The sequence below is a fragment of the Amblyomma americanum genome, chromosome 3, assembly GCF_052857255.1.
Source record: "Amblyomma americanum isolate KBUSLIRL-KWMA chromosome 3, ASM5285725v1, whole genome shotgun sequence".
In the NCBI taxonomy this organism is placed as follows: Eukaryota; Metazoa; Arthropoda; class Arachnida; order Ixodida; family Ixodidae; genus Amblyomma; species Amblyomma americanum.
This window is the reverse complement of record NC_135499.1, coordinates 4,788,053-4,804,773: the sequence shown is the minus strand read 5'-3', so window position 1 is coordinate 4,804,773 and position 16,721 is coordinate 4,788,053. Positions and strand designations below refer to the sequence as shown.

Here is a 16,721-nt window from a genome sequence, read left to right as displayed (position 1 = left end):
CGGCCGTTAATAATGAGGCACAGTCGGCATTGCAGTGAGCAGATGTGTGCGGCGGGTGTTGGAGGCAATCTGCAAAGTTGGTGTGCAGAATGGGTGGGTTCCCGCAGTCACCTCTGCGTCCCAGCTACGCACAAACAAAACACGGTTATGTTTGCAAAGAACTTTATTTTTCCCAGCAAATCCCACTTCATGGTCGTCTTCTGTTTCCCAACGAAAAAGAAACAGACAACCACACATCACATACTGCAACACCTCACCCTTTGATACTTTTGTCATCGATCGTAAACGCCGCGAACAAGACAGACTTCAACAAGTTGTCTTCATCGATTTCGCACCAAGCGCTCCTTACAAGTTTGCTTGGCAGGCATGTAGCCTTCACTGCCTTCATTCAAATTTTTCTGCCCACTTATGTCAACCGCACAACAGCTTGATTTTAGACACCGCATAAAAAACAATAACACGGCGTGGAGTCGGCTGCTTTCATGCAAAAAGGCTTGTTGACGATTTACTGCCGTCAACGCACCCCGGCAGCAGCAAGAGAACAGCACAAATTCGTACGGTTTCTGTTTTGCTTAATATTCCCAACAGTATGCTCCCAACAGTATGCATGCAACAAAGCACTTATGAAAATGTGAAACAAAAAATAATCGGCACGCCGTTCTCATCTCACAAGCAAGCAACCATTGCCTACTCTTTCACCAAACGAATTTACCATGATGTAATCGGTTCTTATTAGTTTTTCAGGATCATTTGATAATTTCCACATTTTTCCATTCCCATGAAGTTCAAATTAACGGGATTTTACAGGCATTAAAACAATCAAACCCCTCCGGGTCTTTCCTATCAAAAATGGTCTAAAGTTTGTCATCTTTTCTTTTTTTTGGCAAAACCTGGTTATAACAATTATTGGTTATAACATTGGTATTCCCATGGCACTTCAATACCGTTATAAGTGGGTCTGACTGTAATTCCAACTTTCGGATCATTCAAAAATTTTTTCGGTTCTTTGAGCTTCGAATTAACGAGTTTTTACTATTGCCAGCAACAAAATGTAGTAGCTGAATACAGTGATCCAGAAATTATATATTGTTGTCTGTTCTTTTTTATATATTATTATTATTTCTTTTAAACACTGAATGCTTCTCTGGATTTCGCAAGGCCTTGTGGCTCTTGTGGCCCAAAACACTCGAACAGCTGTCTGTGGAACGGAGGCAGCAATGAGGAGAGAATGAGCGAAGTTGAAAAACTTTTGCGCCGTTTTCACTGTGGCTGCTTTAAACCACCTATCATCGTTGATTGAAAGCTAGACTTTAAGCTCCAGAGGAAAAGAAAAGTGTACGACAAAAACATAGGCCAGCCCGCGCAACATGAGACTCTATCGCACAGCACTGCTTCGACCTCCGGGTTCATGCTCGTGTGTAGAGGGGTGATGGAACTGTACCAAAAATTTATGACAAAATTCAAGCTGCTCATAAGCATCAGCATAGGGAGCGCACTGCCAAAGGTGCCAAATACCATGGTGCAAATAAAAGAGTCTTGCATTGGCTTAATGATTTTTTGGGCACAAAAAGGACCAAGACAGAGAGAGAACACACCACAAAGCGCTTTGTGATGTTTTTGTGCGCCGGGAATCATTTGGCATAATTAACCAACTAGCCCACCAGTTCATCCTCAGCAAATTTGTTGCTTTGGCTTGTGTGCCATCGCTGAAATGCGCAAGCTCAACATACGCTGTAAAACACCGGCACTATTGAGAGGTAACAATTGCAGCACACCACGCGGGAACGATGCCACTGCCGTGTATAACAGCCAAGTTTGCACTGCATGGGCTTCTAAGGGAACTGGCTGATGAGCGAGAAAATGCAGCAGTGAGAACAAGCTGGTACCTTGGCTGCACCCCTCCGGTTGCTTTTACCCTTGGCAACGTTTCGTTCTCATCACAGTCATGTTTGCTCAGTGGCACGCCACCCCCCACCCACCTCTCGCTGAAGGCCTGCAGGCAGTTATGCAGGGACAGGGGTGCCCGCGGGGGGCTGGGTGCCGGCCATGCCTCTGCCGGTGGTGGTGCCTCGTCAGGTGGGTAGCGCAGGGCGAGGCAGTCCCCTGGCTGCAAAGAAACCCAGCCAGCTCGGGCCACCTCGCACCCGCCACAGTACAGGCTGGGGGCACAGCGCGAGCACTGCTGGCTGCCGGCATCCACCAGGGCAAGCGTGTAGCAGGCACCTGCACATGAGGGGGCACACCCAGCACCCGTTCCATGGGGCTGGCCACTAGTGTTGGACGGACACCAAAGCGATTCCAGAAACTGCAAAAACTTAAAGCAGCAGCAGCTTAAAACATAAAGGCTACGCTCTCATCAACTGGCACTACACGGGCATCTGCCGAGCATTTCTGGTATGCATGCTCTGGGAAAAATACTACGCATAGTGGCTATGAAAACTGCTTGAGAATCACCACACCCCATTTTAATGTATCCAAATGCGAACAAGCACGCAGCATAGAAATGGTAATGCCCAGCCCTTCATTAGCACCAGATTGGGGAGTAATTCCTGCACATTTCCTTTCCAGCTCCACCATAGCATACATAGTTCGCATGACCTGAGCAGAAGTTTAAAGTGATCTGGCAGCACAGGTCAGAAACAGCTTCCTCAAGCTTAGTGCATCAACTGCAACAAGAAAGATATGGAAAGAAAGACATAACATGCACAGCTGTTGACTGCACGCTCAGCTGCTACACTTCCAATCTTAACAGACAGATGGCACTACTAGTCATCACGAGTGAGAAAAAAAAAGGCTTCCTATAAAAAAGGCGAATAAAAATGCATTGAGGGACCATCATGCATTGAGGGACCATCTATGGGGCTCGGGAAGGGCCGCACACCTACCGGGGGAGAGGTGCACGGCCGCAGCGGCGTACAACCCGCTGGTGTGGCAGTGGCAGGGCACCCGCAGCAGGGCCGGCAGGCGCCAGGCCTGGCCACCTTCCTGGCAGAACACCAGGGGCACCGTGACCAGCCTGTAGAGGGCACTGGAATGAAACTACATACTTTCTTCTTCTTTGTTCACCAATTCTGCTGCAGGAGAAATACTAGTGCAGTGCAATAGAAGACTGTGCACTCCTTTCTCATTGTCTGCCTGCTCACAGCTGTTCACAGCCTGGAAGAACGAACCCTGAAGAATGGTGCTTACAAAGCTCTGTCTGCAGGACCTGTGCAGTCCCCTACTCCGAACAAAAGGAGGTCAATCAGCCTGCTGCTATCTGAAAGAACTCCACGCAGTGAGAATATGGAACACTGACAATGGTCCGCCCATGCAGGATACTACTATTGCCTTGCATCGTCAGCCAAATGCTCACCACGCCTACGCACGGCACCATTTCTCATTGCACTTGTCCACATCTTCAAAGAGCTCAAGACAGCCAAATTAACAGTGTTCAGTTCAGTTCAGTTCATTTACCTTAAAGGCCCCCTTGTATCGGGGGTATTACATAAGGGGTGGGATTTTAATGAAATGAGCAAACAAAACAGCGAATATTATTTAGCACTGAAGGTGATCGGTTACATGTTCTTGAAAAGTAGAGGATGAAGCGATGTTGACGATGTCACGGGGTAGGCCGTTCCAGTCCGTTGCTGCTCGAAAGAAAAATGAAGCAGAAAAGGTGGCAGTATGCAATGGCGGCCGGGCAACTTGTAGGGGATGACTGGTGCGGTGAGATATGCGTGCGGCAGTTGTGATATACGGTGACCGATTGAGGGAAGAATGAAATAATTTGTGATAAAGGGTGAGACTTGAAATGCGACGACGGAACGAAAGGGGCGGTAGTCCTGATAATGCTTTCAATGAAGAAATGCTGACGTCATATGAGTATGAAGAGTGGATGAATCGAGTGGCACGGTTTTGGACAGCTTCTAATGCATTAATTAAATAAGTTTTGTGCGGGCTCCATATGGCAGAGGCATATTCTAATTTTGGTCTGATGAGCGATTTATATGCCAGTAATTTTACGTGTTCAGGGGCAAGGCGGAGATGGCGCTTGAGAAAACCAAGTGTTTTATTCGATGCTGAAATGATGTTGCCAATATGGGTGCGCCAAGATAAATCATAAGACAAGGTGACTCCTACATACTTATAAGATGATACTGAATCAATCGAGGTGTTAGAAATGGAATATTGGAAGCGATGCGGGCTATGGCGACGAGAGAAGGATAAGAGTTTGCATTTATTAGGATTTAGGGACATGAGCCAGTTGTTACACCAATTAAGTGTCAAAGCAGAGCAGGCTGAAAACAGCATGTGCTTTGTGCACATGTGCATACTCATATGGTACTGTCAAGGAACTGGTTCGCTAGAGTATAGTCGCCCACACACCTGTCTACAGCGCTCAGATGGCGCGCTCTCCTGTGCATTATTGACAATCGCCACTCCCTGGAGGGCCAATACTGCTCTTAAAAAAACGAAGAGTTAAACACGATTGATACGCAATAAGATCGGGCTGGCTTTGAGCCGAAGGCCACTCGCAAATGAAACAACAGCACTTCTTGGTGCACCGTTCGAGCGCTCTAGAGAGGTATGTGGACAGATGTACATCATACTGGCATAGACAGAAAGTAACAAACAATTATGCATATGCAAAAAGCAAAAACAGAAAATTGGCTTCCGATTAACCTGGCTGAGCTAAGTGTGACTCGGGTATGCTAGCACATTTGACCTTGTTTAGCTTTGTTTATCTTTTTTCTGCCACTTTTGCGCATCACTTTGCCTTGCTCCTGCCTACATGCCCATATATGTGAGATTGGTCAGTCTCTACAATCAGAGATCCCGAGGAGTCCTCATACCCCTCCTGGCGCAGTGGTGCAGCGGTTAAGAGATGCACCACTGCCCTGCGATAGCAGGTGCTCCCACCGGTGATGCTTGTCAGACCCGGTTTGCTCTTCCCGAGCACCCTCTTGTGGCCAATCATTAATTTAAGAGCCAGGTGCCTCAGCATGCAGTTTTCCAATTATCCGGTGGGCCACCTTTTCCACCTGCAAACCTTGACAGGTGGCAGCTCCCAGGTGGAGGCTTCACACCCAGACGCAACGGCTTTTTTGCTAGCAGGGCATCTAGCGCCAAGGTAGGCAAGCAGGCTGGAGACCAGGCAGTAACCATGTTATTTTACAGTTCGCAGAAAGAATTTGCAGATTATTAGTATCTTCTTCGGCAAACCAGCAAACAGGAAGTGGATGTGAAAAACCCCAGATGGTGAGACTGAAAATGGAACAGGCTTCATATAGGCGCCCACCCTGGCACCGTGCACAATGTCGAGGTCCTCGGAAACATCCGTTGAAGCCATCACAGGATGGTAAGGTCTCAAATTAGCCTATGCATGAAGAGGGAACAGAAGATACTAGAAAGGACTGAAGAAGCCTATCAATGAGTCAGTAGTAAGAGAGGAAATAGAGCAAATCATGATCTTGCTGCACAACATATTTGGCTTTACCTGAGGATAACGACCTTAATGTTCAAGCAATAAATAATACTCTCACAGCTACCATTACGTAGCGCACAGCAGAAGTGGGTGGTAGAATGGTTCGACAGGATACCGGCACGCTCTCCCAGGAGACGGAAGATATGATTAAGAAACACCAAAGCATGGAAGTCGTTAACCCCATAGACAGAATAGAACTGGCAGAGCTATCAAAGCAAAAGGAAGTTTAATATGGAGAGAATCGAACATACTCTACAGGAAGGAGGTAGCCCAAAATCAGTGGCGAGGAAACTGGGAATAGGCAAAAATCAGATGTATGCCCCAACAGACAAAGAGGGCAATGTCATTAGCAATATGGATAAAATAAAAGTACGTCTTGCTGGGCAAGTTGGTAACTGTACATCTTTGGTTACAGGCGCGAAAACAGACACAACACAAGGCAGAAAGACGGGACGGAGCGCCACTCACAACTGATTTATTTGAAGGCAACAGGGACAAATATACACCATCGCACACGCAAGGAATGCTATCATCTTCAAGGTTGATAAGATAGCGAACCAGTGAAAAAATTGTTCTCTGCCTTATACAAAGATATGGATGTGTTGCTGACGCACATGCTTCCTTTCTTTGCAATAAAAAAAGCTTAGATTAATTCTCTTGGTTTTGTGTCTTTGCTTTTTGATAGAATTCGCGCACCAGAAAAACACGGCTCACAAGAGCGTGACTGGCAGGACCTTATATGCTTAGGCATATTTGGGCCTTCTTTATCTTGCTCTTCGTTTCTTTTATGTTCCCTGATTCGCTCGTTAACGCAGCGTCCTGTTTGCCCTATATAGGAGCAGCCGCAGGAGAGGGAAATCTCATAGATGACACCTTCGGTGCACTTCATGAACGATCGCCCATGTTTGGTGCCACACCCTCTTATTTGTTTTCGGTCTCTTTCAATGTGAGAGCAAAGGCTTCCGAGCTTTTCAGGGGCTGAAAAAACAAGTGGCACACCATGCCTGCTTGCGACCTTTTTCAAGTAGTGGGCTAACTTGTGCACGTCGGGCACCACCACAGGTCACACCACCTCTTCTCGAGGGACACCTTCCCCAGTTCTCACAGCCTTTCTCTTCATCTTCTGTAGCAGGCTTTCAGCGACCGCCGTTATGAGCGAACCAGGGAACCCAGCTGAAGACAGCCTGGTCAATTGGTTTGGAAACATAGTTGCATCTTGTGAGAGCATGGTTTTCTGAGGGCGACCATAGAATGGTAAGGTCTAGAATTAGCTTAGACTTGAAGAGGGAACGGAAGAAGCTAGCAAAGAAGAAGACCATTAACGAGTTAGCCATAAGAGGGAAAGCACAGGAGTTTAGGATAGCGCTGCAAAACAGATACTCGGCTTTAACTGAGGAAGATGATCTTGATGTTCATTCAATGCACGATAACCTGACAATTCGTACAAAATAAAAGACACAATACTCTCTAACGGCCGCAAATTTAAAGGAACGAAATTCAGTGTCGGCGAAGACTTCTCCCACAGAGTTCGTAGCGTCCGCAAGCAGCTAGTCACCTTTGCTAAAGCTAATTCCGACAAATTTGCCCTACGCTACAAAACCTTGCATATCGGTCCCAGGCGCTACATTTTTGATGAGATCTCGCAAACTGTGAAAGAAATAACAATTGCTACACCACAATCAGATTAGCAATCATCTCTTCGCAAACAACTAAAAACCCGCCCCAAAAATATTCCCCTGTCCGCTGTGTTCACCAACATACGTAGTTTCCTTTCCAAGCGCGAACTTATATTGTCTTGTCATCTAGCAGCAATCTACTGATACTAACCGAAACTTGGTTGAACAGTGCCATCGCAGATAGCGAAGTACTAACTGACTTGCCAGACTTCCAAGTCTTTCGGAAAGACCGCCAGGACTCACGAGGAGGGGGAGTACTGATAGCGGTGAGCCAGCAGTTATCAATGTCGATAATTGACGACTCGTCCGACCTGGAAATCTTATGGCTCCACTGCCACGCTGTACCACACACGATTTTACTCGGTGTCTGTTATAGGGCTCCACATAACTCTCGTGATTTTTCCTGTCAGCTTAATAATTCCGTAAGTAAACTTATCACGAAGCACCCTAACGCACACATCTTCCTCTTTGGCGACTTTAATTTTCCTAATATTGATTGGCAGCACCAGCCCGCACCGACAACTAATAATGGCGAAGCAAGGGAATTTCTAGATTTCTGCTACAATTTTAACCTTACTCAAGTAATATCCAACCCTACGCGCGTAACACAAAACTGTGCGAACATTTTAGACCTATTACTGACTAATTGCCCAGATAGCGTTCAGCCCATTACGTACCTCCTTGAGATTAGTGATCACAAAACTATGCATGTCAACATCGACCTTAAAGCAATTAGGCGCCCAAAATACAATAAAACAATCCGCCTTTACAACAAAGGTAATTATGATATAATGAATGCCGAACTGACAACGTTTTTCGTAAGTTTTTCCTCAAGTTTTCATTCACGAAGTATTCATGAGAACTGGCTAGCATTTAATTATAAACTTGATGCCCTAGTCAATGAATTCATTCCCCAAATAACTTTCCACGCTAATCCACACAAACCATGGTTTACTAAAAGTCTTAAAAGGTTGGAAAATAAAAAGAAATGCCTGTTCCGCTCAGCAAGAGCCCGTGGAGCGCAAAGCGCATGGGCGAAGTACGGCGCTGCGGAAAAATCGTATCAATCTGCTATCCATAACGCCAAGCACAACTTTTTTCATCAAGACCTTCCTAATATGCTCAGCGATAACCCCAGGAAGTTCTGGCAAGCTGTTAACCCTCATCATGAACACACGATTACCCTCAAAGACGAATCAGGCATGGCTATGACCGACTCTGAGTGCGCTACTTTATTCAACGCAGCATCCGTCTTTACTAATGAAACCGATACGCAACTTCATACATCTAATTTACTCTTTGAGCATGCTATGCCGGTAGTCGCATTTTCCTCACTGGGTATTGCGTCCTTAATTAGAAACATGGAAATCTCATCTTCATCTGGTGTAGACAATATTAACTCGAAACTTCTAAAGAACACTAATGATATTTGTGCCGAGTTCTTATGCTTACTTTTTACCCAGTCACTCTCAACAGGACAACTACCGGACGATTGGAAAACTGGAAAGGTCGTTCCAGTCTACAAATCAGGTAACAAAGATTCGCCGTTAAATTACCGACCCATTTCCCTTACTAGTGTGCCCTGAAAACTAATGGAACACGTCATCTATACTCATATTATAAACTTCCTCGACTCGAACAATTTTTTCCATTCGTCTCAACACGGTTTTCGGAAAGGTTTTTCTTGTGAAACGCAGCTAGCCCTATTCATTCATGATTTACATGCTAATCTCGATTCTAACCTACAGACCGACGCCATTTTCCTGGATTTTGCAAAAGCATTTGACAAGGTACCTCATAAACGCTTAATCCTAAAACTTTCCCGTTTGAACTTGCCCCCCGACATAGTAAAATGGATAGAAGAATTCCTGACTAATCGCTCACAGTTTGTCGTTGTTGACAATCAAAATTCCAATCCGCTACCAGTAACATCAGGCGTCCCTCAATGTTCTGTACTAGGCCCGCTTCTATTCCTAATTTATATTAATGACTTACCGACCAATGTGTGCTCTAATATTCGCATGTTTGCGGACGACTGCGTCGTTTATCGCACAGTTACTAACGCCTCCGACCTAACATACCTTCAAGATGACCTAAACCGCATACAGGAATGGTGCGACCGTTGGCTAATGGAACTGAACCCTCATAAATGTAAACGTTTGTCCTTCCACCGCCGCCGTAACCCGCTTGATTTCCCATATGTAGTCGCTAACGTTCACCTGCAGTCCGTTTCATCATACAAATACCTAGGCGTCACACTGTGTAACAACTTATCATGGGCTACACACATTACTAACGTCATTTCCTCGGCTAATAAAACTCTCGGATTCTTACGTCATCTTCGCCACGCCCCACAACAGGTAAAATTACTAGCATATAAAACTCTTGTCAGGTCAAAGTTAGATTACGCATCGCCAGTTTGGAACCCTCATCAAGTTTACCTTATCAATGCGCTCGAGTCACTTCAAAACAGAGCAGCCAGATTCATTCATTCCTCCTATTCGTACGATATCAGTGTAACATCTTTAAAAGCGGAATCCAGTTTAGCGCCCCTTTCACTTCGTTGTCGTATTTCTAGCCTCTGCCTATACCATAAATTTTTCCATAGTTCGCTGCGCTGCGCTCCCTACATTGCCCCGCCAGCCGGCATATCCCACCACATTCGTCATCCTTTCCAAGTGTTACGCCCCCGTGCCCGTACTGTTACCTGTGCCGCTTCTTTTTTTCACCGTGTTTCTGTAGACTGGAACGACCTCTCCAATGACATCGCTACCATCTCATGCCCATCCACATTCGCCGAAGCTGTTATCAACATAACACTTGTTCATTTGACTGTATGTACCCACCCCTTATGTAATACCCCCAGTGGGTCTTTAAGGTATTAAAATGAAATGAAATGAAATCAAATCAATAATTACGGAGTGCGCAGTAGAAGTAGGCGGTAGGACAGTTCGAAAAGATACCGGGAAGCTATTTCAGGTGACGAAAGATCTGATTAAGCGCCAAAACATGAAGGCATCTAACACTACCGATAGAATAGAACTAACGGAGCTATCAAAGTTAATAAATAAGCGAAAGGTAGCCGACATAAGGAAGTTTAATATGGAGAGAATCGAGCATGCTCTAAAGAACGGAGGTAGCCTAAAAGCAGTGAATAGGAAACTAGGCATAGGTAAAAACCAGATGTATGCATTAAGAGACAAGCAGGGCAGTGTCATTAGCAATATGGACAAGATAGTTAACGTAGCCGAAGAGTTCTATACAGACCTGTACAGTAGCCAATGTAATCAGAGCGTTAATGAGAAAGACAGCAGTGCACAGCAATGCGTCATCCCGCCAGTAACGAAAGAGGAAGTAAAGAAAGCCATAGGAGCAATGAAAAGGGGAAAAGCAGCTGGTGAGGATCAGGTAACAGCAGATCTGTTGAAGGATGGAGGGGACATCGTGCTAGAAAAACTAGCCACCCTGTATACGCAATGCCTTATGACCTCGACTGTACCAGAAGCTTGGAAGAATGCAAACATTATCTTAATTCATAAGAAGGGAGACGCCAAGGACTTGAAAAATTACAGGCCGATCAGCTTACTATCCGTTGCCTACAAAGTATTTACTATGGTAATCGCTAATAGAGTCAGGGCAACGTTAGACTTTAATCAACCAAATGATCAGGCAGGCTTTCGTAAAGGATATTCTACAATAGATCATATTCACACTATCAATCAGGTGATAGAGAAATGCGCAAAATATAACCAACCTCTATATATAGCTTTCATTGATTACGAGAAAGCATTCGACTCAGTGGAAACCTCAGCAGTCATACAGGCATTGCGTAATCAGGGGGTAGAAGAGCCTTATGTCAAAATACTGGAAGATATATATAGCAACTGCACAGCTACTATAGTCCTCCATAAAGTCAGCAATAAAATTCCAATAAGGAAGGGCGTCAGGCAAGGAGACACAATCTCGCCAATGCTGTTCACCGCATGTTTGCAGGAGGTATTTCGAGGCCTGAATTGGGAACAGTTGGGAATAAGAATAAATGGAGAATACCTAAATAATCTGAGATTTGCTGATGACATTGCTTTGCTGAGTCACTCAGGAGGTGAACTGCAAATCATGATCAACGAGTTAGACAGGCAGAGCAGATCGATGGGTCTAAAAATTAACATGCAGAAAACCAAGGTAATGTTCAACAGCCTAGCAAGGGAACAACAGTTCACAATTGGCAGCGAGAGCCTAGAAATTGTGCCGGAATACGTCTATTTAGGGCAGGTAGTGACAGCTGATCCGGATCATGAGAGGGAGATAACTAGAAGGATAAGAATGGGGTGGAGCGCATATGGCAAATTCTCGCAGATCATGAGTGGCAGTTTACCAATTTCCCTCAAGAGGAAAGTGTACGCAAGCTTTATCTTACCGGTACTCACCTACGGGGCAGAAACGTGGAGGCTAACGAAAAGAGTTCAGCTTAAGTTAAGGACAACGCAGCGAGCCATGGAAAGAAAATGATAGGTGTAACGTTAAGAGATCGGAAGCGGGCAGAGTGGGTGAGGGAACAAACACGGGTTAATGACATCCTAGTCGAAATCAAGAGAAAGAAATGGGCTTGGGCAGGGCATGTAATGCGAAGGCAAGATAACCGCTGGTCTTTAAGGGTAACGGAGTGGGTCCCAAGAGAAAGTAAGCGTAGCAGGGGGCGGCAGAAGGTTAGATGGGTCGGATGAGATTAAGAAGTTTGCAGGCAAAGAGTGGATGCAGCTGGCAAAGGATAGGGTTAATTGGAGAGACATGGGAGAGGCCTTTGCCCTGCAGTGGGTGTAGTAGGGCTGATGATGATGATGATGATGATGATGAGCAGAGTCATATGGCAGAAGCCCCTTTCTTGCGCACGGAGCATACGCCCAGCAAACCTGTTCCTCACAAAACTCAATACTAAGATCTAAAAACTGTAAAACACTACCTTCAGGTACTCCACAAGTAAAACTTAAGCCATTTCCACGTTGTCTGAATAAGGATAGAACATCGCGCACACTTTCTTCGAAGTTCAAACTTCCGCCCTTAGTAAAAATGATTAAAGAGTCATTCACATATCTGAACACCTTAAAAACGTTGCTAGCTGGTAATGTTTTTTTTCTTAAAACCCGGCACATAAAAACGAAAGTCCCTGTAGACAACTTATGGAAATACATGGACACATATGCCAAGCCCAGTGATCCAATTCGTTTTGGCAGGGGACTTTAATTTGCCTAATATGAACTGGTCTACTATGTCACACAGTAAATCTAGTGATGCCTCAGCCGATATTCTCCAGGACATCATATTTCAGTTTGATCTTTCGCAACTAGTTGAAGAGCATACAAGGATATTCAGTAAAATCTGCTACAAATACAGTCGTGCCTCGTTAATATGCACATTCGTGAAAGACATAAGAGCGCAAACTGGCAACACGGACAAGGAAGGGAACAGGACGAGCGCTACACTTTCAACAGGGTTTATTCAGGGAAGAGCGTATATATAGCCTCTGACCTTATCCATGCTCTTAATCTCAATTTGACAAACATCTACCTTTCACAAATATGCATCAAGGACCGTTAAGAGGGCTATCGCTTCCCAGTGCCTAGCGTCCGCACTAAAGAAGTCCTGCCACCATGCCATGCACGCCAGCTTTGCATCTCAGGTGTCCAGGTTGCAGAATGCAGGCTTCCCGGCTCCCCTGGTTCTCTCCGTGACGCAGACCTTGCTGAAAAAGCTGAAGGGCAGCAATGAAAACAACAGACCTCAAGAAAAAAGGCTGGAATGGCCGGAAGTTGTACCCTACGTACACCACACCTCTCATAACCTGAAGAAGGTGGCCAATAAGTACGGCGTCAACGTGGTATTTTCAGCGCCGCGAAAACTAGCCGGAATGTGCTCACGTATTGGGAGAAAGGAAATGCAAGAGTGCGCCATCAGACACCGAACGCCACTTGTTGGCTGCAAGAAAGGAGTGGTGTACGAGTTCCCGCTTACATGCGGGAAGGTGTACGTTGGACAGACCGGCCGGTGTCTTAATGAGCGCCTGCTTGAACACAAGAATTCATTGAATAAGAAAGGAGCCCATAATCCAGACCACTGCCAAGCATGCTCGAAAGAGAAACATATAGTCTGCAAGCCCCGACTGCCTGAATGCAAAGTGCTACTGAAAAGCCGAGATAAGACCGAACGTGAGCTTGTGGAAGCCTTTTATATCAAGAAACGAGGTGACAATTGCATCAGTGATACCTCGGTTATTATCCGGCACAGTGAAATGATGTTTCTTGAGGCATATCTGTGAAAGGTAGATGTTTGTCAAATTGAGATTAAGAGCATGGATAAGGTCAGAGGCTATATATACGCTCTTCCCTGAATAAACCCTGTTGAAAGTGTAGCGCTCGTCCTGTTCCCTTCCTTGTCCGTGTTGCCAGTTTGCGCTCTTATGTCTTTCACGAATATGCACCAACAAGCCCAGTTGCAAGTACTTCTTAATATGCACACTTTGGTTCCAGAGCAAAACTGCCCATAATTCGAGTTGTACATAATAACAAATCATGAAAAGTATCAGAAATAATAACACTTTTTAATAAAGTTCTGTTTCTGTGCACAGTGGTGGTCAGTGAAGTGGAAACCAGATAAAACCTTGGGAGTACGAAGTGTATTATTCTGGTCACCGTTATCTTTTATATACTGCGGTGCAGTCTGAAACCCCTACTGGCGCATCACATGCGTAATGGAGTCACACGGTGCGATGGCATATCTCTCTGCTTCAACTCCTTGCATCCCATGAAACGATAGTGCATATCCGTACGTAGCCACTGGCAGTTGTTGAGAGCGGCATGACATTCTTTAGTACACCGATTCATGAATTAGAGGAAACTGCAAGGAACATCAACTGAGCACCTTGGCACTGTGAAATATGAAAGCAAAAAAAAAAGAGCCGTCAGCTTAGGCATTTGCACTTTCGCACTGCTTTCGCAGGTGACTTGCTTTCAAAATACAGGAAAGGAAATATCTGGTTGGGGCAGTCGAGATTTGGTTCTTATTGCTGTCCATATTAAAGCGACAGAAATATATGCACCCCAATGGGCTCAGTGCATTTTCGCCCAGTACATTGTCCGGACAGCCCATTTCTACGTTAGCGAGGTGTAAATGCATTGAAAAAGTTTGGTGCCAAGCAAAATTGCCCGTAATTCAAATCGTCCACATTAACGAAGCATGATGGTAATAGGCTATTTACCCTAAGGGTACTTTCATCCAAGACAAATTTTATGAGTAATTTTTGCATGAAAGGCTATGGAAGTAATTTATTTGCGGAATGAATTTCAACTTTTTTGTCTAAAGAAAATTGCAGTCAGCGCACTTTTTTTCCCACGAATTCAGCAAAAAAAACTAATAAGAAAGGGTGTCAAGCAGGGAGACAGGATCTCACGATCTGTTTACAAGAGATAATTAAGGGCCTGGATAGGTAACAGCTGGGAATAAAAGTTATTGGGGAATACCTTAGTAATCTGCAATTTGGTGATGACATTGCCTTGCTAAGTCTAAGTCACTCAGGAGATGAACTGCAAAGCATGATCAATGAGTTAAACAGGCAGAGCGGAACAGTGGGTCTAAAAATTAACATGCAGAAAGCCAAAGTAATGTTCAACAGTCTCGCAAGGGAACAGCAGTTCACAATTGGTAGCGAGGCTCTGGAAGTGGTAAGGGGATACGTCTACTTTGTTTATTTATTTACGCATTTATTACACAGACCTGCAACGCCCGAAGGCATTACTGCAGGGGGGGAAACACAATAATTTCTGCTCGTTTGGCCGAAAGTACACAGGATAACGAAAATACATTGACACAACTAATAATAGATGAGGAAAAGCATGCACTGAAGAAGAACAATCACGCTGCATAAATACAATGACACTAATGAAATGAAAAGACACGTGCAAGACGACTGCGCGCCACGTCACACATCAGGTAAGAATGTGCGGAATTGACCTTCCGTGCAGCACTCAGTGACATCGGCTGGCAGCCAGTTCCACTCATTGATTGTCCGTGGAAAGAACGAGGTTTTGTAAATATCTGTCCTACATTTATTCTCTCGGATCTTCCACTGATGGTCAAGTCGTCTAGAAAAAAAGTGAGCTTGAAGCAGGTACCGGTTTTTGTCAATGCTCAGCTTTCCAGAATGGATGCGATGCATGATTTGCAACCTCAGATGTTTCCTACGATTAGCTAAAGATCCCAACCAAGGTGGTCTTTAAGAGACGTGACACCAGTTTTGAATTATTGGACACAAATCTCGCAGCATTATTCTGGAAGCGCTCGAGCATGTCACATAAGTAAGCAAACTGGGGTGTCCCCATACAGGGCAGGCATATTCAAGAATTGGTCGCATGTAAGTGAAATACAGGAGTTGTTTGACGTTAGACTGTGCTTTATTGAAATTTCGTTTTAAGGAATTAAGCATTCTGCAGGCTTTGGATGTAATATGCTCAACTTCCTCGTCCATGTCAGGTTAGATGTAAAATAAACACCGAGATACTTATATTCAAGTACTTTCTGCAAGGGAATATTATGTAATGAGTAACTTGTTTGTAATGGGGAATGCTTTCGAGTGAAAGAGATAAATTGGCATTTTGTAGCGTTCAAAAACATTTGCCATTCTGAGCTCCAGCACTGGATGTGGTAGAATCCAGTGCTGGTGCTTTTTGAATCCAGTGCTGGTGCTCAGAGCTGGTGCTCAGAGCTGGTGCTCAGAGCTGGTGCTCAGAGCTGGTGCTCAGTGCTGGTGCTCAGTGCTGGTGCTCAGTGCTGGTGCTTTTTGAACCACTTTTATACACTGGTACCACATAAGCATTTTTCCAGACATTTGGCAGAGGCCAGGTTAAGAGATGCTCGGGACAAGATGACTAAGTAATGAGAGATTTCATTTGTGCATGACTTAAAAACAAAGTTAGGAACATCATCAGGGCCACCGGCAGAAGAATAACTGATATTAGTAAGCAATTTTAACACGCCTTGGTGAGTAAAAACCAATTCAGACATGGTTTAAGTAACAGATTCACAAGTTAACGGAAGTTCTCCGATGTACCTTGGCGCAAAAGCAGACTGAGAAAAAGCATTAAAGCAGCATGCCTTATCACCATTATTATTACTAACTTCACCATCGAGGTCTAAATTGGGGATTCCGACTGGTTCACGTCCATTGGTTTCAAAAAAGTCCACAATTCCTTGGGATTATTACGCAGTTATGATCCCAACTCATTAAAAAAGCTATCCTTAAGAGATTTAATTTCAGTTTTTAGTGTACTGCCAAGAGCACGAATCAACTGCAATACTGCAGGGCACCAATTTTTTTTGTATGATTCTAGAAGGCGATGTTTTTTTCCTGATAAGCCGTCTGGACTGCCGCATGATCCATGGTTTGTAGCGGCGGCGCTTGACAGAAAGACTTTTAGATGGGATATATTGATCAATTAGGCATTCCAGCTTATTCCTGAATACCTCCCAAAGGGAACTACAACCTAAATTCTGGCTAAGATTAATAAATTCTGGAAGGAAAGAGGCAA

General features: G+C 44.8%; 1 protein-coding gene across 13 annotated transcripts in view; it reads right to left on the bottom strand.

The window, feature by feature from the left end:
- LOC144124427 (ubiquitin carboxyl-terminal hydrolase 4-like) overlaps positions 1-16,721 on the bottom strand; it is a 176,210-nt gene that overhangs the window by 47,975 nt on the left and 111,514 nt on the right. For 7 of the 13 annotated variants that reach the window (XM_077657063.1, XM_077657066.1, XM_077657070.1 and 4 more), the window contains 2 exons: positions 2,886-3,028; positions 1,980-2,223 (listed from right to left, as the gene is read on the bottom strand). In XM_077657063.1, the coding sequence (XP_077513189.1) occupies positions 1,980-2,223; positions 2,886-3,028 (387 nt within the window). The remainder of the gene's footprint in view (positions 1-1,979; positions 2,224-2,885; positions 3,029-16,721) is intronic. The other 6 variants (XM_077657065.1, XM_077657067.1, XM_077657072.1 and 3 more) reach the window with 1 other exon arrangement.